This window comes from Aplysia californica, unplaced genomic scaffold (genome assembly GCF_000002075.1).
Source record: "Aplysia californica isolate F4 #8 unplaced genomic scaffold, AplCal3.0 scaffold00004, whole genome shotgun sequence".
Taxonomy (NCBI): Eukaryota; Metazoa; Mollusca; class Gastropoda; order Aplysiida; family Aplysiidae; genus Aplysia; species Aplysia californica.
The window spans coordinates 1,103,228-1,129,948 of record NW_004797274.1 but is presented as its reverse complement, the minus strand read 5'-3'; the positions used below and the strand labels follow the sequence as shown (position 1 = coordinate 1,129,948).

General features: G+C 38.7%; 1 protein-coding gene across 2 annotated transcripts; it reads left to right on the top strand.

The window, feature by feature from the left end:
- Window positions 1-1,290: 1,290 nt before the first annotated feature.
- On the top strand, window positions 1,291-26,462 carry LOC101863784 (wings apart-like protein homolog). Of its 2 annotated transcripts, none has more exons than XM_005089201.3 (17): window positions 1,291-1,557; window positions 8,757-10,679; window positions 12,380-12,448; window positions 13,071-13,235; window positions 14,176-14,312; window positions 15,376-15,487; window positions 15,702-15,944; window positions 16,509-16,620; window positions 17,339-17,442; window positions 18,030-18,106; window positions 19,435-19,586; window positions 20,049-20,164; window positions 21,671-21,805; window positions 22,195-22,459; window positions 22,910-22,998; window positions 23,540-23,635; window positions 24,316-26,462. In XM_005089201.3, exons 2-17 carry the CDS (start codon window positions 8,769-8,771, stop codon window positions 24,379-24,381), a joined length of 3,849 nt encoding a protein of 1,282 aa, XP_005089258.1. In that variant the 5' UTR covers window positions 1,291-1,557; window positions 8,757-8,768; the 3' UTR covers window positions 24,382-26,462. The 2 variants fall into 2 exon arrangements, with proteins under 2 accessions (XP_005089258.1, XP_012935148.1); XM_013079694.2 differs by lacking the exon at window positions 1,291-1,557 and adding an exon at window positions 6,815-6,858.
- Window positions 26,463-26,721: the final 259 nt, after the last annotated feature.

Sequence of the window (26,721 nt, the reverse complement as noted above, 5' to 3'; positions counted from 1 at the left end):
ATATGAATGAAAATCTGGCTGGCCTGGACTCAGTTCAATGAATCTGATTGGCGGTGTGCACTGGGTATAAAAGGACATTTCCCCAACCAGGTCGCACATAGAGATGCATGGATCAGGTGGTGGTCTCATCTCCTTCTTGTACTTTGACATTTCTTCTTGGTGTATTTCTTTGCCAAGTTGTGTTTAGTATCTGTGTTGTTGGTTTTAAAGTGGGTGGTCACCCACTGTCGCTCCAATATCAAACTCTACAGTGCTCTAACATAAATGGAAAAGAAAAGGATCAGGTTAAATAAGAGAACTGATTTTTTTTCTTTTTTTCTGTGTATGTGTTTGTGTGTGTGTGTGTGTGTGCGTGTGCTCGCGTGCTGATGATGATGCAGATGCTGTGACCTGCTTACCGACGGGAAGTACTGCAAAATCTGATGGGTTCTTTTTGAGCTGCGTGCGACAGATTTGGTTTTTGGGAACAATAGCAAGCAGTATTTTCTTTTTAAATGCAAATTTTCTATGCAGGAGAAACTGGACTACAGAACAACCAGAAAGAACCTTGGAAATGAAGTTTAAAAGTAGCTGACCTCTTCACATACTTGGGCTCTTAGCTCAACAACAAGCAGACACTTGATCAGGAGTTAAACAACAGATTTGGTACAAATCCCTCAACCATGAGCAAACTATCAAAGAAAGTTTGGTGTAACGGAATCTTGATTTCAAGATGAAAACGTAAATGTGCCAAAACGTGCTTTCTTGGGGGTGAGACCTGGGCAGAATACTCACATCAAGATCAAGAGAAATGATACACATTTCGTTTCATTTCGTCTACCATGGAAAATTCTGAATCCCATGCCAATTTTATGGAAATACAGGGGGGGAGAGCGTATAAGCCGATACGTGAAGTCAGATCAAAAAGATGGGTAACAGGAACCCATAAATGTTTAAATCTATCGTGGGGTATAGAAATGGTAGGATCATAAGAGAACGTATGAGACTGTAACCTCCTTCAAGTGTCTCTACAATAAAGAAAAATTAAACACTAAGACAGTCCTCACAATTGAAAGGGTTGTAAAATAATGCCACCGTTCTCACATCACTGTGTAAAAGAGCATCTTAAAATTAAGTCAAACCCGGGAAATTATTATTTTTGGCGTTTTTATATAGGGGAGGCAACCATGTTTTTTGTGTATTTTCCATGGCTCGAAAAGATTTATGTCCCTTCTTTCACCAATACTAGTCTTTTAAAAAGCAATTTGGTTTATACTTTAAAGTAGTTTTCTTGAATTACTGCCATTTGAAATTATTTTTACAAAAGAAATTTCTTCTGTTCCTTGTAAATTGTCATTGATCAAACACAACATTCGAAAGTGAACGGCAATCAAATAAGCCATAGCTTTACCTTACGTAGCGTTGTGCGCATGCGTACGGGAAGTAACTCACATTGAGGAAAAAAAATGGCGGTCCTCCTAACGAAAACATCGACTGCATGATTGCTTCACAACGTGAAGTTCACGGAGTCTGCTTTTTATATTTTTCTGAACTTTTTCATATGAACGGAATTTTCAGGTATATTTTGGAAAATCTATGATGTGTGTTTTAATGTCCAAGAGTCAAATGACATTGTCCTTTGTTCCCGAGAACAACAAAACACGAAGAGTCGGTATCAAAATCAACAAACTTTGTACAGACGTTTTCGCCAGTTTCGCGTGGAAATCTTGTTAGCGCTTCATGATGCTCTCAATATGAACACACTGAAAAGAGGTGTCATGCATTTGGCTACTCATGATAGTAAAGTAATCCACTTATAATAAGAAAATTTAGATAAAAGTTGTTGAGATGAAGTATATTTCTGAGCTTGGCGTCACCCCCTCTGTCTTACTATTATGAACTGAATCTTGACGAGTGTTTGTTGAACAACTGCTGCTGTTTGTGTACTAAAAGTTCAAGTCAAAATCAAGGTTACAAAGCTAATCTGTAGCTTGTAGTACAGTGTATAATCGGATTGACACTTCTTTCACCTGTCACAGTCGCTGCTGAGTGAGGCGATCTTTTACTTTAGCACATTAAATTCCCAAAGCCAAAGTCTACGTCTACTAGATTCTAGATCTAGATCTAGATCGGCCACCTCTATTCTCACCCGGGGTGAGAATAGTGCAGGCGGGTCTTGTGGCTATTCTCACCTGGTGCGCGTGTCAACAAATTTTGCGTTCACCCTAAACCACAGAATTCTACACTGTGATAAGAGAAAAATTGTAGAATTCTGTGCTGTGAACAAACGTTCCATTACAACTGTACTTGTAGCCTACTAAAAGCGTACAATTTTGTCTGTGGGCAGGGGAGAGAGAGAGAGTGAGAGAGAGAACAAAACAAAATGGCGACCCGCGTAGTTCGGCTCGATTCGAAAAGTTAAATAGCCGTAGCATCTTTATAGACAACCAAATTAATTTACTTTTGTGTTATAACATCATTTTTAACTTTGTTTTGGTCAATTTGATCGTCCACACCAATAGACAGTATTCAGAAAGAGACAGAGAGAGAGAGAAGAGGGGAGGAGTAGATCTTGCGAGAACTTCCGGGCGGGTGAGAATAGCCACTTTCATCTAGATCTAGATCTAGATCTAGTCTAGATCTAATCTCTGACTCAGACCTTTAAAACTTTGAACTGGGCCTAAAAATGTGCAAACTACCGTAATTTTGTCATGAACAGATCGTATAACAGTGATTTTGGTATTTTTTTACTTTCCCTCCCGTCTCACACTCAGCTACCAGTTGTCTATTTTCCACTAAATATTGATGCGCTGAACACGAATATCAACTTCATTTCCGTCGCAAATTAATAGTTTTTTTTTAAATATTCGATTGTTTTTAACCGAGATAGACATGCTTTGGACCAATCAGGGGGTTCCAGGGGGGCCTGCCCCACTGGGGTAAAAGAAAATCTGGAGGGTTACAGGGGGGCATGCCCCCCTGTTTTTACCCATAATTTGATATTTTACAATTAGATTTGAAATTGTCTTGAAAATAATTGCTTTGCGACAGTTTTAGTGGCTTTATGTGTGATCTGCAGCAAACAGTACAGTAGTTTGACCCCTGAAACAGTGCATCTGTGTGCGGGAGTGAAAGTAAAAATTTACCGTGATTTTCAGTCTTCCATCATGATTTTGGAAGCCATTTGAGTATAATCTTGATGACATAAAATTTTGGGTGCTTTTTCGGTAGTTCCCACCCCCCTTATTTGAGCCTGACCTACTTCTAGATCTAGATCTATACGTTTGATTCGCGGTGAGCTAAGAATCAAACCTAACAACAGCAAAACATTAAATTGTGGTAAAATTCAGGGGGGCATGCCCCCCTGAAACCCCCCTTCCTATTTTTGTAACCCCCCTACTCTTGGGGCCAAAACCCGTGAACAATTGCGGGGTGGGAACTACCGAAAAAGCGCCGAATTTTGATCCAGATCTGATAGTGGTCGCTCGTTTCGGAAGTCCTCAATTGAAGGATTTAACGTGCTAAAGTTTAAGATCACCCTGAGTGAAACTGCATCCCCTGCATGGGTGAGAATAGCGCAGCTGGCGAGCCATTTGGCTATTCTTACCCGGTGTGCGCTCATCGTAATAGCCTAGGCCAACCAGTGTAGCGTTCACCGTGAACCACTGATAACAGGTGTTGAATTCTGTGCCGTGAACAAACGTTCCAGTGTTCTTTTGTTGAAAGCGTGCAACTTAGTCTGTGGGCAGCGAGAGAGAAAGAGAGAGAGAGAGGAGTAGCGTGAGAACATCCAGGCAAAACAAAATGGCGACCCACTTAGTTTGGCTCGATTCGAAAGTTGAGTAGCCGTAGCATCTTTGTAGACGACCAAATTAATTTACTTTTGTGTTTTAACCCTCGTCCTGCAGGGACCGGGTTTATGTCACCCGATAAGCGTAAGTCGGCACCTCGCCTGCGTTCTGGTCTCACATCAGTCTGGCCCCTGAGCATCATCTCCCGTTCAATTCTGGTCCCACGTCAGATCCGCATTCACGCAGCTCAAGTGTGTGTGCGTCTAGTCTGCTTGAGTTTGTGTGCGTTTATAGGTTCTTCTAAAACCGCCTGCGTTGGTTTGTATCCGAGGCATACGTCTCTTTCAAAACACACCATGTTGGTAGCTCTAGATGTTCGTCAAATGAAATTTTAAAAGAAATTGACCCACTTAGACATGAGGAGCTCGAAAGGATAGTCAGGAAACAAGACTTCCTTTTTTCTCTATACAAAATCTTTCAAATGAACTTGATTTTGTTTGAAATGATACTAGAATCTCTACTTGATAAAAAATTAGCTTGTTTGATAATTTTGAATACCATTGTGCAGGTACAAAAAACAATTTGAGTGCAAAACATTTGGAAATTGACTTATATAAATATTATCCCCTTTTGAACCCCAGGTCATTCATATACAACAAGAGCGTCTAGAAAGGTTATTCGCGGGTGTAACTACTCATAATGTCTTATCAGCCTATGAGAGGGGGTTATTCATGTGTTTGTAACACTTTATAAATAGAAAGCTATGAAAGATACAGTGTTATTTTCATAATCGATTAACACATTTCCACGGTATTCATGGCGAAATCACACGTTTCCAGGAGCGCGCGCTGTACACCCACAGTACACACTGAGAGACCCCGGCGACCTGCCCAGAACGTCTGACGTAAGTGGTTGCTGATAAGATTCGCTTCTCAGCACAGACGCAGGATAAGAGTTAAAGTCACTTTTGTCTTTGTTTTTGTCAATTTGCTCTTCCACACCGATAGACAGTATTCAGAAAGAGAGAGAGGAGGAGTAGATCTTGCGAGGACTTCCGGGCAAAACAAAATGGCGACCCGCTTAGTTAGGCTCGATTCGAATAGTGAAATAGCCATAGCATCTTTGTAGACAGTCAAATTAGCTTACTTTTGTGCTATAACGTCATTTTTTCTTTGCTTTTGTCAATTTTATCATCCACACCGATAGAAGACAGTATTCCGAAATTAGGAAAAAACAGGTCTTGTTTGAAAAAAGGATGAGAATAGCTAACGCTGGCATGTCTCACCCAGGGTGAGAGGTCGATCGTATTTTTATTCTCACCCCGGTGAGGAAAGCCACTTCCGCCTAGGTTTGATTTGAGGACTTCATTGTCATTATTGGGTGATTTCGTAGTTTCGTTCGTTAAAAAGTCCAAAGCTGAACGTCAGAGACCCTGAATTGCCAGGTAATTGTTGAGGAGTGAACTAAGCGTGAGACTAGAAGGAAACACTGAAGCCAGAGAAAATAAAAATTCAAGCAAAGAATGGCGCTTTTTCGGCAGTTCCCACCCCCAATTATTATTTGTCGGTTTGGGCCCCTAGAGTCAAGAGTAGGGGTGTTTCAGGGGGGCTACCCCCCTGACCTAATAAAAATATGGATGGGGGGGGTTGAATTTTACCATAATTTGATGTTTTGCAGTTAAGTTGCATCCCTGTTCTTTGTGTTGCCTATTTGGGCATCAAGACTTCCGGATTTCTTCTCTGGATGTAAACAAATGGATCGTGGACTTTAACGAACGGAACTACAAGATCACCCATTATTGTAGCCGGGCGCAACGAATTGGTCTTGGTTGTTGATGAATGAGTGAGGGTGCGTTGCATGGTACAACATTGTCACTTAATCTGTCCTCAGATATTCGCACCCGCAACTTGCACGGGCAACTTAATACCCTCAGCGCAACTTTTGCCATTTTCGTGATTTTCAAAATCTTAGCCAATTTTCCGCAAAAGTTGGAAAAATAGCCTAATAACAGGGTGACTGCCAGGCCCCGGGACCGGAAATCCCCTGAGAATTTAAAAGAAATCGCAGAGACCCGGGAATTTGAGGAAATCTGTAAAATGGCCCGGGAAAACACAAAATTTCTCGAACCTGTGAAAAACCAAACTGGATAACGTCCTTGGGTTCATTTTTGCGGTGGCGATTGTGATATCCACTTGGCTTTTCCCGGTCTGAGAGTATGTTTCACGCAAACGGGCGGCTATTGCGGCAAGCGGAAGTGTGTGTTATACCCGAAGCTCGATCTACTTTCGCTTTCGTTACCCTCTTGAAATTTGTTGGTAGCAGTCTGGTTAACGCTACATTTGTAACATGCAGGTTGTGCATTACAAACGCTGTGTCGCCATGAAAATAAATAAATATTTGTCCTGTGCTGTCTCTTGCGGAAAAAAAGAAAGCTATACAAGCGCCTTGTTGGGCTTGCCATCGTAACCGGTCAGTGAACCTGTGCGTTTGCATCACACTGTGAGTACCGGTGCCAAAGTTCAGTCAAAGTCTGAGTGCTGCGAAGTATATAGGGCAGGGCTCCCGAATGGTGGGATTATTGATTTTTAAAAAAAGATACAGTCGGGGGAGGGGTGGGGTTGAAGGCAACACCAGATGACAAAAACTACTTGGAAGCGAATTTTAGTATTTAGAATTTTGATTATTGCGAGAGCTCGCTGCACAGCAAAGCTCGTGTTGGTGCAGGCCTTGTGAGGAATAGGGATCCGTCGTACTAATAACTTGTAAGCCGAGGGTTCGCGTTTCATTGAATGGGTGATAGTACGTTTGTTTCTTTGTCTTTGGGTTGTTTTTTTTATAAAGGTGAGACCTCATCAAGTGCATGCTTTTCTCTTGCCCCCCCTCTCTCTCTATGTCTCTCTTTGTCTCTTTTTTCTGTCTCTCGTTCTCTCTCTCCTGATACTAAATTACATGTACTTTTATAATTATATTTATATTATATTTTAGCTTTCTGTTCAAGATTCGCAGATTTTCAGTGTCACTGCATCTTGCCCTCCCACAGTTCTTACACCTCTCACTCTGAATAATAGGTCTACTTGAGCCATTCAAGGTATTACTCTATTTTGAGTTTGATCAATAATTTTTGTTTTTCACATTTATTATTTAAATCTTGACAGTCCATATTCTAGTGCTAGGCCTTTTCTCGGGCTCAAGACAAGATTCATTTTAAAATAGTTTATATAGAGGTGAATATGATGGGTGGAAAATATATAAATAATATAAGTAAGAACAGACTGAAATATACGTAAGTCACACAGTATCCCAGTGCCACGCTGACGTGTTGTTGACTGAATGTAATGTACCTACTTATGTGTGTATGTATAAATGGAGCATGCACTGTCATTGTTATAAATGTAACATGCCCCTTGAAAACGGATGAGCCCCTCTGGAAAATTGAGAAGCCGGGTTGACAGTCATCCTGAAAAAAACATTTCAGTCCCCCAACACCCCAACATATCTCCTGACCAGTCCTAGACCTATGTGTCTCTGGAAAGTTAGGTATGAAAACTGTCCATTACTCTTTTTGTTGTGTGTGAGGGGCAGTCTCACCGGTTGTCAAGGCTTGCCTTCTCAGGCTATGCAGATAGTAGCGAAAATTTCCCTTTGTTGAGCTTTACCTGTCGACGTGCGTTTGTACGTCTAAATTATATAGAGTTTAATATAAAAAACCTCCCTCATATAATGAAAGCGTGTGTTTGAGCGGAGTGTGCTTTTGTATGGCATTCATTTTCATTTAGGCGAAGACTACTGTAATGGATGGAGATGTGACTTTCTATTACAATGATGATGACTGCTTTTATGAAACTGTAAAAGGCATTAAATCTGAATGCAGGAAAAATATTGAACTCATTTAGACATACCTCTGTCTCTCTGTCTTTCTTATTTTTACTTTCTATTGTATGTTCGATTACTCATCGTTTTTTTTTTTGTCCCTACAGTTGGTTGTAGAGCTTAAGTTAAATGGCAAAATGAAGGCCAATATTTTTTTGTTTTGTTTAAACTTGATGTTCCGAAGTTCTTTCACTGCCAAAGAATAAACAAATTTGGAAGGTTCCCCTGTTTTTTAAAATAGTAAAAGCAAGTTCTAGTACTTGTAGGTTCTTATTAATATTGATCTTAACCCTATCCGTACGCCCTGGGGTCATTTTGTACCCCCGAGGTTGTATTCTTCACATTTTAGAATACTTTTAGAACGAAGGTCTCTTTGAAACTTTCAGTATTTCTCAAAAAATTATTTTGACAGACTGCTACGCAAAGCGTAAGGATCGGATTAACTAGTAAATTTACTCTTTGGAAAGTGGTGGCACAGAGTTCCCCACGTCGTATGGATACGATAGTAAAACACGATGTACGGATAGGGTTAAGTTTGTGTCAAAACTTTTGGCAAGAAGTAGAGAAATCTACCGCCTGCAAGTGTCATTTGAAGGCAGCAAATTTAGAAAAAGAGAAAATTATAATGACTTAGATTATGGTCAAGTGTAGTATTAACTTTCAGTATAGTGTGGATCAACAATGTTACTGTTAAATTATGTTTCTTTATGTACTCTTACATGTGTGGATTAGAATTTTCAGTTTATACAAATAGCATGCCATGTCTCAGAAAGATATTATATATTTATTTCATTTTCAAAGCTGTTGTCTGTCTTTCTTTTAATTGCATAAGTACCAGGATCTCATGGCTTTAACTTTAAGATTTTTTCAGACTTCAGAGTCTTACCTTTGTGTTTTCTAAGTCCAACAGGCGATCCTTTCCTTTGTTATTATTTAGACCACTTGTGTTTGAAAACTGGTAAATGGGGACTAAAATTAAGTGGTTACGGAAGGTCCTTTTACATTTTTTTTGGTGTTGTATCTCTAACATTGTAATTTGTACAAAGAGGTATGCTTTTGTGTTCTGTATGATAAGTGATCACCTGTCCTGATGCAGTTTCTTATGTCTCATTTCAGACTGCAAACACAATGAGTGAAGAGGAGCCACCACACCCTCGATTTAAAGGCCGCACTTACAGTCGCACAAGGCAAAGTGTGGCCAGTAGAGCATTTGATGAGGCAATGGACAGCAAAACTGTTCCTGTGAAAGCTGCCATGTCCGTCACAAAATGGGGAAATGCCAACTATATTCCTTTAAGAGGTTCTGCGGATGGGGCTTCAGAAGTGAAGAAAATGAAACTCGAAAGTAAAGGTGAAGACCCCTTCAGCTTTGAAACAGAGGATAAGAGAAAGAGCCCAACGAAAAAAGACTCTGCACCTCCCCCCGATATTCGTCAGACCACTCGCCTTCCAGCATCAAGGATTGTTGTAAAAGGGGAGGGAAATGCCAACTTTGAGAAAAATGCTGAAGAGAGAGAGACGACAAAGGCACCAGCATTCCGCACATACTCAAGGACGACTCCCAAAAAACCCGTGATAATGGATCAGTTTGTGGAAGTTGGAAAGACCACTGTCACTGCTTCAGGAGAGCAAGTTTTTCTTCCTTCGACCCTCAGTCCTAAGAAGGAAATGAAGAACAAGGAAGAAGATGATGATGATGACATTTTCCCTGTTCAGTTCAAGAGGGATCCTCTGAAAACTTACTCTGGTGAAGTAGTGACCCCAGTGGACAAACCGGATTCTCCCCCACCCAGGAAGTCTAGCTATAAGCGCAAGGGCGGTCCGAGAGGTAGAAAACCTCTGACTGTGACTGATCCTGACTTGATAGAAGAATATAAGAGAAACTATGCTGCTCAGCAGCTGAAAGGGAAACCCGATACCTCGACAGGCGGCCTAAACAACAGTATGGTGGTGTCTAAGAAAGAAGTGGCCAATGAAGACCAGGGCACCACTTTGGTTGTTGTTTGCAAGCCCAAAGCTCAACTAGAGAAAGGAGAAGTTCAAACCAAATATTTTACCAAGAACGCTAAAAGTACTAAAGGCATTGTTGTTCCTGTAGCTCCTGATTCTGCGTCCTCCCAAGAAACTGTTGTCAGCGGGGAGAATGGGAACGGTGAAGCCTCAGAGTCCTCAACGCCAAACTCTGATGCTGTGCCCACTCGCAGCAGCGCTCGCCTGAAAGCCACACCTAGTGTTGCAGCACACGTCGAAGGCTCTCCTTCCACCCCCGGCAGCACCAGCAGCCTCACATCCTCCTCCTCCCCAGTGTCCCCAGTGAAGCGCGGCACACGAGGTAGAACCTCTGACGCTGACTGGGGGTCTGCTCAGTCCGGGACGACTACCTCGGCTGCATCTAGTGATAATAACTCTCAAGGCGACGGGTCCTCAGGGAAGACCGGGAAACGGTATAGAATATTCAAATCTCGTGCCCCTGCCCCTGCCCCAGTGGTGGAAGACGAATTGAAACCCCCAGTTTTCAAAGATGAATTGGAGGAGAGTCCATTGCCTAGCAGTGATCAGGCTGTTGAAAGCGAAAGCTCAGAGCAGGTTGCCTCTGAAAATAACGAAAAAATTGAGGAAGAGCCGTTTGAAGAAGAAAGTATGGACACTGGTGAAGCTGAAGAAAAGTCTCCCTCTTTCACTCCAGAAGATTCATCACAGTGTGCAGACAGTGGTGAAATTGGTGCAGGAGACGTTGAGGACGATTCGTCCAACGTAAAACCTATCAATCCAGCAGCCGCCAGAGAGTCTCTGGCTGCTCGTCTCAGGAATATGGAAAAGGGCAACGAATCTGATTCCACTGAGCCAGATAATGTGTCAGAGTGTTCAGAAAACTTTCAGTCCCAGGAGTCCCCATCCAATAGTCAGTCTACAGCGGAGGAGAACAGCCAGAAAGAGGCATCTAATGTTGGAGCTGTCCGTAGATTTTTCAAGAGTAAAAAGTCGTCGTCATCTGGGTCAGATTTACAGAGGAAAATTTTTAGTGGAAGTCCTCAGAAGGTAAGCATCTTCACTTTGTACCATTCATTTATTAGAGTACTAGTATCAAAATCAATATTTAGAGGTCATCATCAGCAATCATGGCTGGTCATTAATTTCTTTCCCTGGATACTCTATCAAAATGATGTTGTTATCCTGGTCTTTCTGTCATGTCTGTTCAAATGCTCTTAAGAGTAAGTTGTTCTTGATTTACCCCTGCCTGTTTTGTCTTCTATTTTTTCAGTGAGGATTAGATGTTCGAGACCTTTATAGATGAAAATGTCCCACGTAATGTACTTCATTTGTCTTTTCCACATTGGTTTCTTAGTGCATGGCCCAGTCAGGCTTTGGCGCCACCTATTTCATGTTATGGGATAAAAGACAAAATCTGATTGTTACTAGGCATATGTGATAAGGTGCACGCCATACTCTGCAAAAATATTTCAGATGGCCTCCTCATTTTTTGTTTGCCATAAAAAAAAGTTTCATGTGCACTGTGAGTATAAAAAGTGTTACAGCTTTTTTTCCTTCATATCCTTGTCGAATTTAAGCACTCACAACAGTACCTTCTTGTATGAATTTTTTCAAGCATCCCGCACAATTACATTCCTTCACATACTGTACATTTTCATTCAGTAACTCATTCTATGACAGTTGCCTTTGCTCAAGGCCAGTGATTGTACATGGACTGCAAAGGTTTAATTAAAGTTTTATTCTTAACATTGTGGGCTTAAAATCATATCTACCTTGAATCATAATCCTTGGCGTGCTAAAGATGAAAGTTTTTGCCTCTATTGTTTCTTGAGTTTTTGATTTTTCTGAAGTCTTAAGAAAATTTTTGCATAATAGACATTCGTGAATTACCGGTTAGGCAGAAGTTCAAATTCATAAACAGTGTTCTGCAGGTCATCTTACAAAAGTACACATATGTTGCAAAAGTGCCATTTCGCCTTTAATCCCTAGACAGGCCAGGAAGGGAACAGCATTTAAGTTCGTTCATTTCCATTTGAAGTTGCCAAGATCAGCACACAAATAAATGGCACCATTTTGATTATTTTGACGAATGTTTGTAAGTCTCAGGTTAATTATACTAAATTAAATCCTACCTGTCCTGTCCTGGGCAACAACGTCATTGCACACCGGACAGGTCCTTAAGTGCTCAGTTCCCCCCAGCACCAAAGCCCGCAAGGTATCCATACTTTTTGTTACAGTGGCTGTCTGATTATGATTAAATTAAATCATTACAGTATGCTTACATCTAGCAAGGGACTTAAAAATCAATACCAAACTATATTTAGTATTTCTTCTCTCAATGCTAATAATTTAACTGTTCTTTCTTTTTTTTTTTATTGGTCTCGATCTATAGCATATAAATTTTAAATAAAAATAACCTTTGCTTTCTTTTTTCTGGTTATTTCTAACTCTGTTGTTGTGTATTGAACATTGCTGTATGGAATGCATAAATTGTATATTTAGATCTTATGTGGTTTCCTTCAGGACACAAATGTAAAATGTTTCTTACGTTTTCTATGGAAGGTTTCTGCTACGCTCAAGGCTTTTATAGGTTTCTTTAAAATACTTTGTTTTATTCTGTATTTTTCTTTTTCTTTTTTTTTTTTGGTCTTGTCCAAAGAAGTGATATGATTTGATTATCTGTTATTGTTGTTTTCTTTTTGATGAGACACTTGTGTTTGCTTAAGAAAATATTGTTTTGTCTTTAGTCTCCAGCAAAAGCTACATACAATGCTCGGTCTTGGAACAATGATTCTGAAAGAGATGGAGAAAAAGAGGTAAGTTTCATGTTCTGTGACTATGCTGTACACTGCTTATCTTGTTAACTTAACTAACTGTCTTTTGGGTTAGAATATTTACTTACATAAAGTAATAATAGAATCTGTCCTAGACAGGTGGTTGTCTTGGCCAGTGTCATGTAAAAAAGGAATGTGTGGGTGTGTGTGTGGGGGGGGGGGGGTCGTTTGTACGATGATTGTCTTGGAGAAGTGGTGGTTAAAGCAGAGGTATGACTATTTCTCGATGAAAACTATGAAAAGTATAGTGTTTGAAAGAATATACTTCATGATTCATAGAAAAAATCTTGTACTTTTGTATTCATATATGGGCTGAAGTCCTGGAAAGACTAGATCTGAATCTTAATGTGCTGTTGTGTTCTGAAATGTTCTGGAAAATTGACTAACCTATAGCATGAAAGAAAATAAATATATTTTCTTCGTGCTCCTATGTTGATCTGTTATTGCATTTATGCATTGATGATTGTTTGCTTTCTCTGCTAGTCTCAAGCACATTCTCTAGGTCTGCGTATGGGTATGACACTAATTGTGCTGCAAGTGCTGTAATTCTTATTAAAAGTAAACCCATCCCTCATTCATTTTTCAAATTTTTTTCTCATCACAGGGACCAGTTCCCAAAGGCAGCAAAAGGAATAATAAGACAGATGATGACGACATTGTTCTGGTGAAAAATTTGAATAAGTCTCAGTTGAAAAGAGAAGTGCATTGGCCAGAGACCAAGTTTGATGAGGCGTATACGTCGCTGCGAGTCAGCAAGACACACAAAGAAGTGAGTGAGATGAATTACGTGTTGACCAAGAAAAATTATCTTTTTGTTTCTGTAATGTTTGTGTGTTTATTAGTTTACTAGCACATACATGTGTATCGTTGAATGGAAATTATTGCTATTCATTTATAGTAATAATAATAATGAAGATAATTTCTAGAGCGCCCACTCCCGTGTGAACACAGCTCTAGGCGCTTTACATAAATGTTTTTAGGAACAATATTCCCACTCACATGTACATGTACGCCAAACACATGCACACACGCACACTCCTACTTGCTTATCACACGCGCATGCTCACACATTATTACGAAATGAGCACATACAAATAACAAAGTAATATACACAAATTAAAAAATGAACGTCCTTTGATGCTGTCACAGTGGTCTTTGATTAGTGAATTTGCTTAGTTGGATTATATCCTCTGTCCGTTTAGTCCTTTCACTACCAAAGCTTCTGTGTTACCCTATCCTACCAAAAAGCCCAAAGCAATTTTGGGCCTGGCAGTTTGTGGGTTGAATTGTTGATCTTGGTTCAATTTTTAATTTCATTGATTTTGATTAGTTCATAGTGGTCGTCATTAACCTCCCTCAACCTCGACACCAAAGACTTCATTTTTGAAGTCATGTGACCATGGCCAGTTTTGTATTCTCAGGTTTGACCCTCTGTTGTTTTTAGCTTCTTGATTGATACCACGCTTCAAAATATGTTTAGGTGGTTGGCGGGTGCTCTGGTGTGGTTTGCTCCTTCTTTCCTATAAAAAATAGATCGTCTCTATCTCCCCTCCTTTTTTATGTTTGTTACTCTCTTGCAACACTTCTAATCATACTGTCTAATCTTCGGCACTTATATGACCTTATTGCGTTGCAAGTGCCGCAAAACTCTTACTAAAACTTTTTTTAAATATGTAATTTATGCCTCCCATTCGCTCTTCCTTTTTCAGCTGTACACCGTTGTCCACAATGTTAAGCAGACTCATGAAGTGCAGGAGCTGGGGGAGACTCAGGATTTCATGGACGACGTCGATTACCTCCTGGACAGTCTGCAGGACACTAAGTCCACCTCTATCCGTTGCCTTAGGTGGGTGTATCCATTGGCTTAATTACTTTCGTAATTTTGTGTTACGGTGGTAAAATTTCTAAACAACGTCAGTTGCATTTGGGGCAGAGTTTTTAGGAGAGCTGTTAAAGTTATTGATAGTTCACTCCACTCTTTCCTTGAGCTTTACAGTATCAGTGTTGTGATAACAGCAAAGAAGATCACTGCTGGCACCAAACACCCATCCAATTCAGAGTACCAATCATCTGTTAAAAGTAAACGTTTTATTTTCTTAAAGCAAGAATCAGCAGGTATAAAGATTCATTCATACCGTCATCACTGCAAGATATTCAGTCATTGTCATCTGTGCTAGAGTAACATCATTTTGTATGTTCATCTAGTGATTATTTGTTTATGTGGTTCTTTGTATATAAGTATATGTGTGTTGATGTGAGCATGTGCTTGTATGTATTAATCATGCTGCAGCAAATTTCTCTTTGTGGGGATCAATTAAATGTTATCTTATCCTTTATATTGGGTTGTGTCTGCAGGACTTTTTGTGACAGTCTTGTGATATAGTATTGAGTCCATTAAGCAAAGTATGATTTTGCTCTCTGTGAATCGTTGATCAGTGCAAAAGTTAAAATTTTGTTAAGTGAAATTCGAGTAGAAGAAGACATCTTGTGCATCAGTTGCATCTTTAGACCCTGTTGTGGAACTTTACAGAAGTAACTTTTTTGTGTGTGTTCAATTAATTTCTAGTGGTGTCCCTTCTTTAGATGTCAGTTTAAAAGTACTAAAACATGAACACTTTTTTCTTTTAGAATTGCCAAGTCTGGAGAGCTGTTTTGTGACTCTAAGATTTCTTATGTCTGTTAAAGAAGTGTTGCATGGTAGGAATTACTTTGATGCCATGACACTATGTGGATGCTGTAGATTTATTTTCACTCTGTGAAACTTTGTTTATGCCAGGTGAACTGGCCTTGATTTGTTCTGCTGGGGAGGAGGGTGACATTGTGATTTAACTCTGCATAGTCCTGTATGTTAATCCACTGACTCGTCTGTAATACTCATGTTCATGGCATGTTTTCTTTTTCTTTTTCAGTTGCCTAAAGCTTGCTGGCAAGTGTATTATGCCTGCATTCCGTATGCATATCAGAGCTCATGGAACTGTTACCAAAATTTTCAGTTTGCTTCACGATGCCTGTACTGATCCAGTAAGTAATATGTGAAGATAATTAAGTGGTGTCGGTTGTTTTCTTCATCTTTGTCTCTTGTTGATTTGAGAGATTATATTAATAAACGACTACAACATTATTCTTTAATATACATATGAACAATGTGTTTTATTGTTTTAAAAATTGACTTCATTTATATATATATTCATCAGAGTGTCTAGACTTATTGACATCCTTGGGGTTTTTTTCCCAGAGTCTCGCCTTGAGTACCTCCGCCATGATGTTCATGTTGAGTCGTGATCGCCTAAATATGGACCTGGACCAAGAGAGCCTCAATCTGATGCTGAGGCTCAACGAAGTGGACGCTGCGGACAAGTCCTCGGTGGATGCTTCCAGCTTGAGGGAGCTTGAAAAGACAAAGCAACGTGTTCAGGAGCTGTTGGCGCAGCTTCAGCAGGAGACAAATGCAAGAGAAATTGACCTTGGTTTTGTATCGGTAAGCTTTTTTCCATATATGGCAATTCTTTTACTTGTTTGTGTATCAGTGGTGTTAAATGTGGTAGGATAGGTTGGTCTGTCAAAAAAACAGCCTTAAAAATAGCATTGGAGTGGAGTGCCAACAATTTCTGGCTTAAGTAATACAAGTTGAATTATGGCAAGCCCTTCAACACATTTTCAGTAAGAAAGCTAACAGTTTTTAGGGTCAACATAATTTTAACAGTTCAATGAGACGTTTCCTATAGATGTGTAATGGCGTTAATTTTGCCTTTGCTCTGTCTCGAATTTTGTTCTGGGCCTCTCAGAGTTTCTGTTATGTCATGTATGCAAATCAATTGAATACCCATTGGGCTTTTTGTTCTATGCTTGTGGGAATGATGTTAAAAAGTTGAAGGTCTGAAAGTATCCCTGATCTCTTCTGTTCCTCCACTATTTAGGAAACATTTTATTTTGTCTGTTGGAATGTTTTTAACCTGAGATGCTGATGAGTGATCAGGTACTCACATCTTGTTTTAAGGTTGGCTTTATTTAATTAAAAATGTTTACCCTGTCTCTTTTTCAGACTGGCAACTTAGCTATGGAGTCACTTCTCAGTTTAACCTCTCGGAGGGCTGGGGAGTGGTTCAAAGAAGAGTTGCGGTCGGTTGGTGGATTAGATCACATTGTTGACTCTGGTAGGTGATGGTTTAAGAGTGAGAGTCAAATTATTCTTTTGGGTTTAAAAACAAACAAAAATTAGAGATCCATAAAGCTTCCAATACTTGCAAAGAACGTGTAAGGAATAATATGGCTTGTCATGTCGTTTAATAAAATTATAATGTGAATTTTGGTTTACATTTTTGTTTATGGAAGTATGATATTGTTAATTTTTCTTTGGTTGGTTCATGATCTAGAGAGGGCTTTTTTCAGAGCTCTCTATGTCTTAAATGACAATGACAAACTTTATTCATCTCACAGGGAGAAATTTGTCTTGGTCGTTAACAATGGCAGTAGACATTACAAAGGTTAGGTACACTCACGCATTCGCCTAACAAGACAGGACTTTAGTAAATACATGTCTCACATGCTGGGACAACTGATGGATGTGTATGATGTCTCACTTTTTTTGTAATGACTTTTGTAAAAGTTCTGGCAATTTTTCCAGTCTGCTGGCACTTATTATGGTGTCTGTCCTTCTCTGTCTTGCTCAAACATTTGATCCTTCTTTAGAAAGTGTTAAGCATGTTTTCTAGGCTTGATTATGTTGAAGTTATGAGTAGTGTTTTCCACTTTGAATCTATTTGAATGTAGCCAGCAGTTGTAAACACCAGGAAAGTGATATTTTATTAATAGTATTATTATTACTTTTCTTTTCATCCCACATGAGTTCTAAGTTTTCCTTTGTTGTTTCAGTGGCTGCATGTGAGAAAAGTCTTCCAGAGAATATGTCAAAAGATATTTACAAGGTTTTGCCTATCCTCCGCAAACTGGATAGGTGTTTGCGTGTGCTAGAAAATGTAAGTACTGCTTGTTAAGAACAGAAATATGCAGCGGGAAGAAGACTTCTTCAATAAGTTTTGCTTGTTTTGTCTTGCAGTTGTTGGATGTCCATTAAGTTGGGGAATAATTTGTGCTAATTTTAAAAAAATGATTATCTATTAGATCTGAATTGTTTCACTGTCTGTCATTTTTCTTTACTTTCTTAAAACTATTTAGCAGCATAGGGCTTATGACTTAATCAGTTTGTCTCGGTATACTAGTTGAAATGGAAACTATGTTTGTTTTGATGTTTCCACAAGGTCAATGAATTTGTGAATCAAAGCAGTTCAAAAGTGTTCATAGTAAAAGAACATGTTTGTACCAATGCCCAGAAGGTGGTTGGCGGGTGCTCTGGTGTGGTTTGCTCCTTCTTTCCTACCAAACATCTGTCATCCTGATCTCTCCTCCTTTTTTTGTTGTTGTGTTTGTTACTCTCTTGTAACACCTCTAATCTTCAGCACTTATATGAACTTATTGTGTTGCAAGTGCCGTAAAACTCTTGCTAAAACAAACACCATTGTCCTTTTGATATAATATATTAATGCATTGTTTTCTCTTATTTCAGATAAGCTTACAGAATGAAGACAATCAGAACTACTTGATCTCTTACAAACAAGCCTCTTTGTTATCATCCTGCAGCCGGTTAGTATTTGAAAACATTTTACTGGCTTTGCATTGGTTATGGTACATGCCTGTCATAACATGGGATGTTTTTTGGGGGGGGTTTTCGGTGTTTTTTTGTTGTTTTGTTTTATGTGCATCTATTTGTTTTGGGGTGTAATTATATGTTGGTAGGAGTGAGTTTGTGTGAATAAATAGCCGAGAAGTTACTCTGTGGGCCTTGAATAGCCCAGGTCCTTTTATTTATTTTGTACTTCGTACCTGAATTGTGGGGAAAACTTTGTGATGGTAAAAAGATGTTTAAAAAGAAAAAAAAAAAGATTTTCCTTTTTTAGACCTGCATGTTTGCCGACAATCGTCTGAAATCCGACAATCGAGGCCCACCTGTACCATTCAATGTGCGAAGTGTGAGGCCTGGCCGACTGCCAGCGCCCCCTTTTTCTCCTGTCGGCTTTGTCGGCCCTTTCATTTTTGTGCCGACTGCTGACGTCGGCGTTTCCGACATAATTGTCGGAACCTGAGTAGAAATACGAATACGAAATATGACGACCTAAGTTATCTACTTTCAGTTTCGTGCTCGAGCGGCCATTTTGAATTTCGTTTGTTTACTGATTGTTCAGATCGTGTGGATTCTTTCAAGTCCGACTCACTTGTTCTACTCTAGATCTAGATTTATAGATCATTATAGACCTCAATGGAGGATTCATATTCCAATTCTATTGTGTCAAACCCTATTTTAGGTTGTGCTGTAATATTAATGTTGGTAAAACGCATTTTATCAGGTGCATGAATTATTTACTTAGAATAAAGATCTAATCTAGACTCAGCTGAGTCCCTCTGTTTGAAATCGGATGCGGATTTCTCGTTCAAGGCCTATTCCTATTCACTTGTTCTACTAGATCTAGATCTAGAAAATTTATTTAGATCACTAGATCTATAATATAAATAGATCTATATGGAGGATTCATATATATTCCAATTCTTTTGTATTATTGTATCAAACTCTTTATAGCGATGTAGGCCATAATATTATTTTGCTCCTTGTTTGTTTTGGAGTGTGCTTTTTTGTTTTTTTTTACTTGTGCTGGCCTTTTTACATGAGGGCCGTTACAGGTTCTTTTTTGGGGTAGGGTTTGGGTTAGGGTTAGGTCTCTTCTTTATTATGTTTGTTTGGGTGGTGGCTCGTTACCCGGAAGTCCTTCCCTTTATGACACCCACAATTTAAAAGCTGTTATAAGTTATGGGGGGAGGGGGGGGGGGGGGTGCGCAAAATTTTCAGACAATCTAGTTGAGGCTCACATGCAGGTCTACTTTTTGTTCAGTGCCTTTTTGTTTCTATCGCTTATCAGAACTCTGCGCTTGTGTCAACGACATATGGGCGAGTACAAAGTGCTAGAAAATCCAGAGGAGGACAAGGCTGTGAAGGATCTGCCTGGATACACTATCCTCACGTGCATGCTGGCAGTTCTGAGGGTGCTGCTCAACATTACACATGAACGCAGTATGTACCTGTTTGAATATTGTCCCATAATTTATATAGAACAAATTTTTTTTTTTTTTAAAGCAAAGATGGTCGAACCTGTTAAACGGCCGGCTGTATAAGACAATCCCCCGGACAAAGGTCGACATCCCATTCCTTTCCCCCCTTGTATTTTTTTTTCTACTTTATAATGACACTATGTAAAACGTCCATCTGTCCTAAGACAACAACTTTTCTCCTTGACAGTGGGTGGCCATCTTAGACAATTTTGACTATATCAATGAAGTACATGGTTGAAAACCAATGCTCAGAGGTATTTCATATTGTGACCCCTTTGCTATTGAATTTGTTATGAAAATTTGAATAAAAAAATATAAAATCCAAATGCAAGGTAATGGATGAACTTTGCTCGATACTCTTGTTTTGTATCTGTGCCTCTAATTACTTTTAATGAGGTCATTCTCTCTCTCTCTCTTTCTCCAGAGCTCGGTAACTTTAAAGAGTCAGAAGAAACTTCCCTGATGGAAGCCATCGTGAGGTGTTTGACTGGCACTCAGTGGTGCATTCCAGTGGAGCAGCGCTTTGATCTGTCCATCTTGGTACGTTTACTATACAGCGTAGCAAGCACAATAGAGCAATCAGCAGGATGCAGAAATCTTTCCGTTATGTACAAATTTCGCTATGTGCATGTTTCAAGTACAAAGAATATGCATGCATAGGAACAAGTTTGGGATCTTCATGCATGCCTTATCGTAGTTTGCAAGTTTTTGAGCTCAGCAGGGTTTTGTATTTTTGAAAGCACTGAAATCCAGTCGTGAAAATAGGAGTGGGTGCAAATTGAGACTTATCTTACGAGACATGGGCATTAACTGTAATGAATTTGGGCTCAAATTAATCCTTATGTTTTCAGTTTTCATGTAAATCATCACATTGAAAGCACTGAATCTTAGTCCAGCAGAGATAATTTCATAGATAATCTCAGCTGTCGCAATGTGAACCATCAACATACTTTGCCCATCTATGCAGAATATATGAACAGCAACTACATAAACAATTGTACTTCTGTAGTGAGTAGAAAAAACTGTTATTTTCATAAACAAATTTTGACGGTTTTCTTTTATTGACAGTCAACACCATATTTTTCTTTTGTAAAATCTATGTGCTTTGTTCATATTGTAATTGTCCTTTTATGTTCCTTTCTTTTGATGTCAAAATCAAGATTTCCACTCCCAAATACTTTTGAAGTGATGGGTATTTTTTGTTGCGACTGAATAATATTTATGCCCCCGGAAATAGATTCAGTCCAAACCCTGGAAAAAACGAGTAGAAAAAAGAGCTCAGATACTCTTTTTCTCATGTGAAAATGAAAAACTCTATACAGGTTTTCATTTTTTAATTTGTTCTCACTTTGGAGCCAGATATGTTGGCTGATTCAGCGATTAGAGAGTGGGAAAACGCTGGCCCTTGCTCCCTTGTTCCGCGTAGCTCTGAGCAATATTAGAGAGTGGGAAAACGTCTGCTCTTGTTCCCTTGTTCAGAGTACCTGTTCATTTACGTCTTCAATGTCCACTCAAAGGGGCATAACCAGCAACTACCAAGTGCGCCGGAGTTATGTCCCTTGTGTACCTTGCAATGTTGGCTTGTTTTCCTTGGTCTAACATGGGTATTTTGTTTACCTAATGAAGTCAAAAAGCACATATATTTCTGATTCAAATTTTTTGTTAGTTCCTCTTTTTTTGTTGTTGCTAGCAATACTAATACTGAGGATGCAAATGTTCTGTAGACCATGTTTACTCTGTGGGAGTTGGGTTGGAAATTTGTTTCAATTTCAAGTAAAAATAACCTTCACCTGGAGTTGATTTTTCATGTGACTAAAGGAGCAGAACAGGTTTTCTTTGTTCTGCACTTTGTCAGAAAATTGGGTGGCTTACAGAGACATTTGCTTCCTTTGCTACTTCTTTCCTATCAAATATCCATCGTCCTTATGTCTCCTTCTTTTTTGTGTTTGTTACTCTTTTGTAACGTCTCTAATCTTTCACACTTACATGACATAACTGTGTTGCAAGTGCCGTAAAATACTTTGTAAAAGCGCGATTCATTTCCAGTGCTTGGGTCTGCTGATCAACCTTGTGGAAAACCAGGTGGCTAACCGCAAGAAAATGATGGAGATGACCACACAAGTGAAGTATACAGAGAAAGCTCAGGCAAAGACGATGCATGTGTTCAATGCTGTTGTTCAGGTAATTTGGTGACTGATTTTGTTACTGTTGCTCGAATACGATTTCTGCCCTTTTTTTTCTTTTGGTATTTTACTTTAAGAGGTTGTGGACGTGGAAGACCAGTAAATGTTTTTCTTTTCTCTGTTTAAAATCAGTTTTGTTTTATTGTAAAGCTTTTCTATAATGAAAAATGGGGTTTTAATTCAGGTTTATGTGCTTTTTGTTTCTGTGAAGTGTCCCCATTTTGCATAAAGACTTTTCAGCTTGTAGAATTACATATATGATATTCTTGTCACACTGTTAGTTTTTACTCATTTATTTATTTAATTTATATTTAATAAATTAATTTTGGTGTGCTTGTTTGTAGAAATCATGCTAAGCTCTAACAATTTCTCCCGTTGTGCTTGTAGTTGTTTGTCCAAAGAGAGGAGGCAGCCCGGGAGATGGAGGAAGACACTGAGGGTGCCCCTGACACCTCTACAGCCGAATCTCCCAATAAGAGTGGCGAGTGGAAGGAGTCTGACTCTGGCATTCAGTGGATAACCAGCAACTTGAAGAAGGCGAAGGAGGAGCAGGAGAAGGAAAAGGAGAAGGAGAAACAGTCGGAGTCCAAAATTGTGGAAGAAGAGGGGAATCAGAGCATTCTGGAAGACGACGAGGAAACATTCACCAAAGGTAACATATTTTTGAAATTGAAGCAGTGTACTCCTATGAGTGTATGCTCAGACACTTTTTAAAAATCATGTCTCAAAATACTTAAGATATGTGCAATGAATTAAGTTTGTAAAACGAATTGCTTTGTGTGGGAACGCATTTTTCTTTTCTTTCAATATAGGTTTGACGCTTGGATTGTGAAATTTTCAGCAGCAGTTCTTCATATGATTTCTGTTTGACTTGAGAGTAATGTTTCCTTTATACAAATTTGTTTTGTTTTAGGAATTTTTTAAACAGAACAGAAAAACTGTAGTTTATGGTTCTTAGAGTATTTCAGTCAGCTGTCTTGAAAAGAAACTTTTGGAGGAGAAATTTAGTTAAACGACTGGCGTGACTTTAGCTGGTGTTTATTGAACACTTATGTTATAAAATGAACAGTCTGACACAGAGTTTTCTTTTCCTGCTCAACAGCACTCCACAAAGCTGGAAAACACATGGAGAACAGCATTGTGGCTTCATATGCTGGACTCTTGCTGGGAACCACCATCATGGATAACAAGGTTTGTCCCTGTGGATAGGAAATTGAAACTAAAAAATATTGCTATTTCAGAGCTAAGTCACTTTTCTGAGTCTTGAAGAACTAAGCCTCTCAACTGGCTATCTGTAAGTCAGATGAGTAGTTGTTTCCATAGTCCTTTTAAGAACAAGAAATTGGGCATAAACTCTTTGTCATTGTGAGACGAGCAACTGGCTGTTGGATAAGAATGAGTATTGCTTATAATTATTTTGCCATCACAATCAATTGTGCTTTTGCTTTTGTCTCAGTCGTCTAAAGGATGTACAGAATTTGGGAATCGAACCCCAGATTATATAATCCCAAGACTGACTACTTCACCCTCCAGACGAGAGCGATCTTTATTTTAACACTGTGCTTTCATTTGGAGATGTCAGTCATGTGTGTATGTAGATATATAATTTATGTTAAAACAGAGATTTTGAGTTAGAAATAGTGTTTTAAGTTTTCAGCACGGATATTGTTGTATTGTAGTATGCTTTTAATCATTGTTATTTGAATATTTTTGTTGCTGTCAATGTCCCCAGGAGTATGCTGACAAGCTTAAAGAGCTCATTCCAAACAGTGATCTTGGTCCAATGATTAAAATACTGAAAAAATTCCTTAACTTCATGAGTCTCACGGTAAGAATGAGAGATGTTTGTCTGTTGAGCCTCTGTTGTGTACAGTTTTCTTTAATTTGTAGTTCAGGAAACAAACTGATGGCATGTTTACTCATGTTAATGGGGAAGAATTTTCCTTTGAAAAGGGGCAAAGCCAGATTCTTAATTTGTTGATGCGGAGAGTAAACACAATTGTTAAGTCTAGGGGATTTTGTGGGACTGGGTGATTTGCCACCCTTTGAATATTACAGGAGAACTTATTTTAGGCATACTTTGGAGTTTGTATTGTGACAAAAAAAACAACCAGGCTGCTTATTTCGCGAGATAGTTGCATTTTTGTTTGGTTCCCTGTCTTTATGTCTGTCTGTCTTGTTAAAGATATTTAGTAGTTATGTATTAGTCATGGGAATGCCTCTTTTCATTTAGGGTACCTTAAGTATGAACATAGATTTTAAAAGAATTGTCTGAAATTTGTGTAATGTATAACATGTTAATTGTGATAAAGACTGAACCCTGAAGAATCAAAGCAAAACCATCAGCCGTACTTTATAAATTTGTTGCTTTTTTTTAGTAATCTGCATGAAAAGATATTAAATACAGAAAATTTATAAGAACAGAAATTTGTGTGTGGACGTTTGGTCATTTGATTGTTTGTTTATTGTTTTATAAATTCATTCGTTTTTTCTTTATTTCTTCCTCAGACGGCATTTGGCAGCACTGATGTTAATGGCATCACCCGTGTTATTGATGTCCTAGAGTCTGCATGATTGTGCCCACTGCTTGTTTTGATATGATTTGTTTTTGTGTATAGATTTCTTCTTTGAGTGGATAAAAAAAAGTTGAGAAGGAGATTGACTGGAGTGGTGTAACCTTACTGTACATATAGCAGATACCTCTTTTTTCCACACGCCGGTAAATGTTCAAGACAGTTTTCTATTCAGATTCGTAAGACAGAGGAAAGTGTGACATCATTTTAGGAAATAAATGTTTGATAGTATGCCTGGCTCATCCAGTTGACGTGAACAGTACCATGAGTATAAGTTGGAGGAATATATTTATTTGAAGTGGCATTTAATTGAATTTAATTGAAAGGTTTTACTGTGCCAGCAAAATTCCAGTGAGAGGGATGGCTGTTCATTTTTGTAATTATTTTCATTCTCAAACTTCAAGGCAGATTATTGCTAAGAGAATAAATGGGTATTTCTTTTGTGTGTTTTGTTTTTAAAAGTTTTTTCGTGCGATTATTTTTATGTTGATAGACAGTAGGAATTTTTAAATTAAGTTGCTCATTTTAGAAAAATGTGACACCCATGCTTGTTCCATCCTGTTCTTCAAAAGAATTGTTTCGTCATCTCTTTGTCAGCTCTGCAAGGGGTGAAAACTGTTGCAGCCTACTGCAGTTATGTTTAGATATATATATATGCATTTTGTAGCTCGTAATGCAACATTGAGTGTTAGCTGGAGTTCTGTTTGCTTTTTTTTTTTTCTTGTTTTTTTTTTTTTGGCATTTCGTCTTTTGAAGTTTGAATGGAATTGAAATGACTGAAAAGATTGACTGTGAACGGAATTTATCTGACCTATCTTTTTCTGATACTAGTTGGTCCTATTGTATTACATTTTTACTCTCTCGTGAGGAATTTTGTATTGCCTTTACTATTGTTTTAAAAGACTGTCCTACCTACAAAACTTAAAAAATCGACTCTGAACTTGTGTTTCTAATTTAAAGGTTGTTTGATTTATGTACTTGCTTTTCTTGTTTCTCCGAGTTCCTGTTAAGCATTTCCTTTTTTGTTTTTCAAAAGATGTTGCCTTGGCTTTTAGAAATTTACTGTTTACTGTTTTGTTTTAAAAAATGCCCTTGTATAATGACATCTGATTATTGTCGAGCAGTAATGTACCCTAAAGATAAAACTTTGTTAATGAAAGATGTACAGTGGCACCACAGTAGAATCCTGACAATAACAATTAAATTTTTAAATCCATAATTTTCTTATAGTATATATTGTAATAATTACCTTGGACAGTGATGACTATTGATGAAAAGCACAGGAATGCAGCATTTCAGAGCATCGGATAGGTTCCAATCTGGATCAGCCGGCAAACAGTATTTTGTCAGTCTGTACCTGGGTTAGTGTTAAGTGTGTTATGTGGACCAATCTGTTCTGAGACTTGCTTTCTGTTTCCTCACGGGCAAGTTTTTACTGGTCAGTGGCCAGGAGTTAATTTCATGAAAACGGCGAGAGCGAGATTTGTTTATGACGCCATGGGGGGCGTGGATCTAAGTTGATATGTGACCTTGAACAATGGTGCATGTTTTTTTGTTTTTTTAAAAATCTCTTTTCACCGAAATAAGTGTTCTCATCAAGACAAGGTTTTGTGGTTTCCAGAATCAGAAAATTTTGCCTGCGTCTTCAGCCACTTCTGCTAAATATATTGTGAATAGGTGAGACTTCTCTTTGTTTGAGATCAGAGGGTGGGTCAAGACTTTTGTTTACAGTTGTTTGGTAGTCCAGAGTATTGTTTAGTTTTTTTTGTAATGAGAAGCCTGTGCTTCAGCAAGGTTTTTCTTTCTTTTTGTTTTGTTTTGTGTAGAATAGAAAATGTGTGTTATCAGTAACCTAAGAAAATCAATTTTCTTTCCTTTTCTTCTGTAAAGAGAATATAATGGCAGCTGTATGTGTTGGCCAAGTGCCTGTCTAATGGGGAAGGGATTTAAGTGTCTTTTCCTCTTCCACAACCAATTTGTCTCCCTTGTTTATTTATTTTTTTTTCAAGTAATGAGACCATCAAGAACCCATACAAAGGATGTCACTTTTTGGCATATTTCGGAAAAAAAAAAAAAAAAAAATGCTTGACAGCCTACGTTTTTCCATAGCATTGCTTATTTTCCCAGCCTGATATAGATCTATTGGGTGACTTATCAGGTTGTAGCCCTAGACACTGATGGGACAGAAGAGGTGCACAAACACTTTCCAATCAATGTCACAACTCAAACTGTTATCCAATCCAAAAACGGATGTCGCTTGTTTTGCCCTTTTACCCTTCACAAATTTACCCATATTCCCAACAGGTCATGCTTCTTTCCATGGGAAGTTTGAGGAGAAATG

Excerpts from the sequence above, each read along its gene's own strand:
- LOC101863784 (XM_005089201.3), top strand. The coding sequence starts at position 8,769 with ATGAGTGAAGAGGAGCCACCACACCCTCGATTTAAAGGCCGCACTTAC. Across the intron at positions 19,587-20,048 it reads CAACATTACACATGAACGCA|AGCTCGGTAACTTTAAAGAG; the intron begins GTATGTACCTGT and ends CTCTTTCTCCAG. Across the intron at positions 23,636-24,315 it reads TTAACTTCATGAGTCTCACG|ACGGCATTTGGCAGCACTGA; the intron begins GTAAGAATGAGA and ends TTTCTTCCTCAG.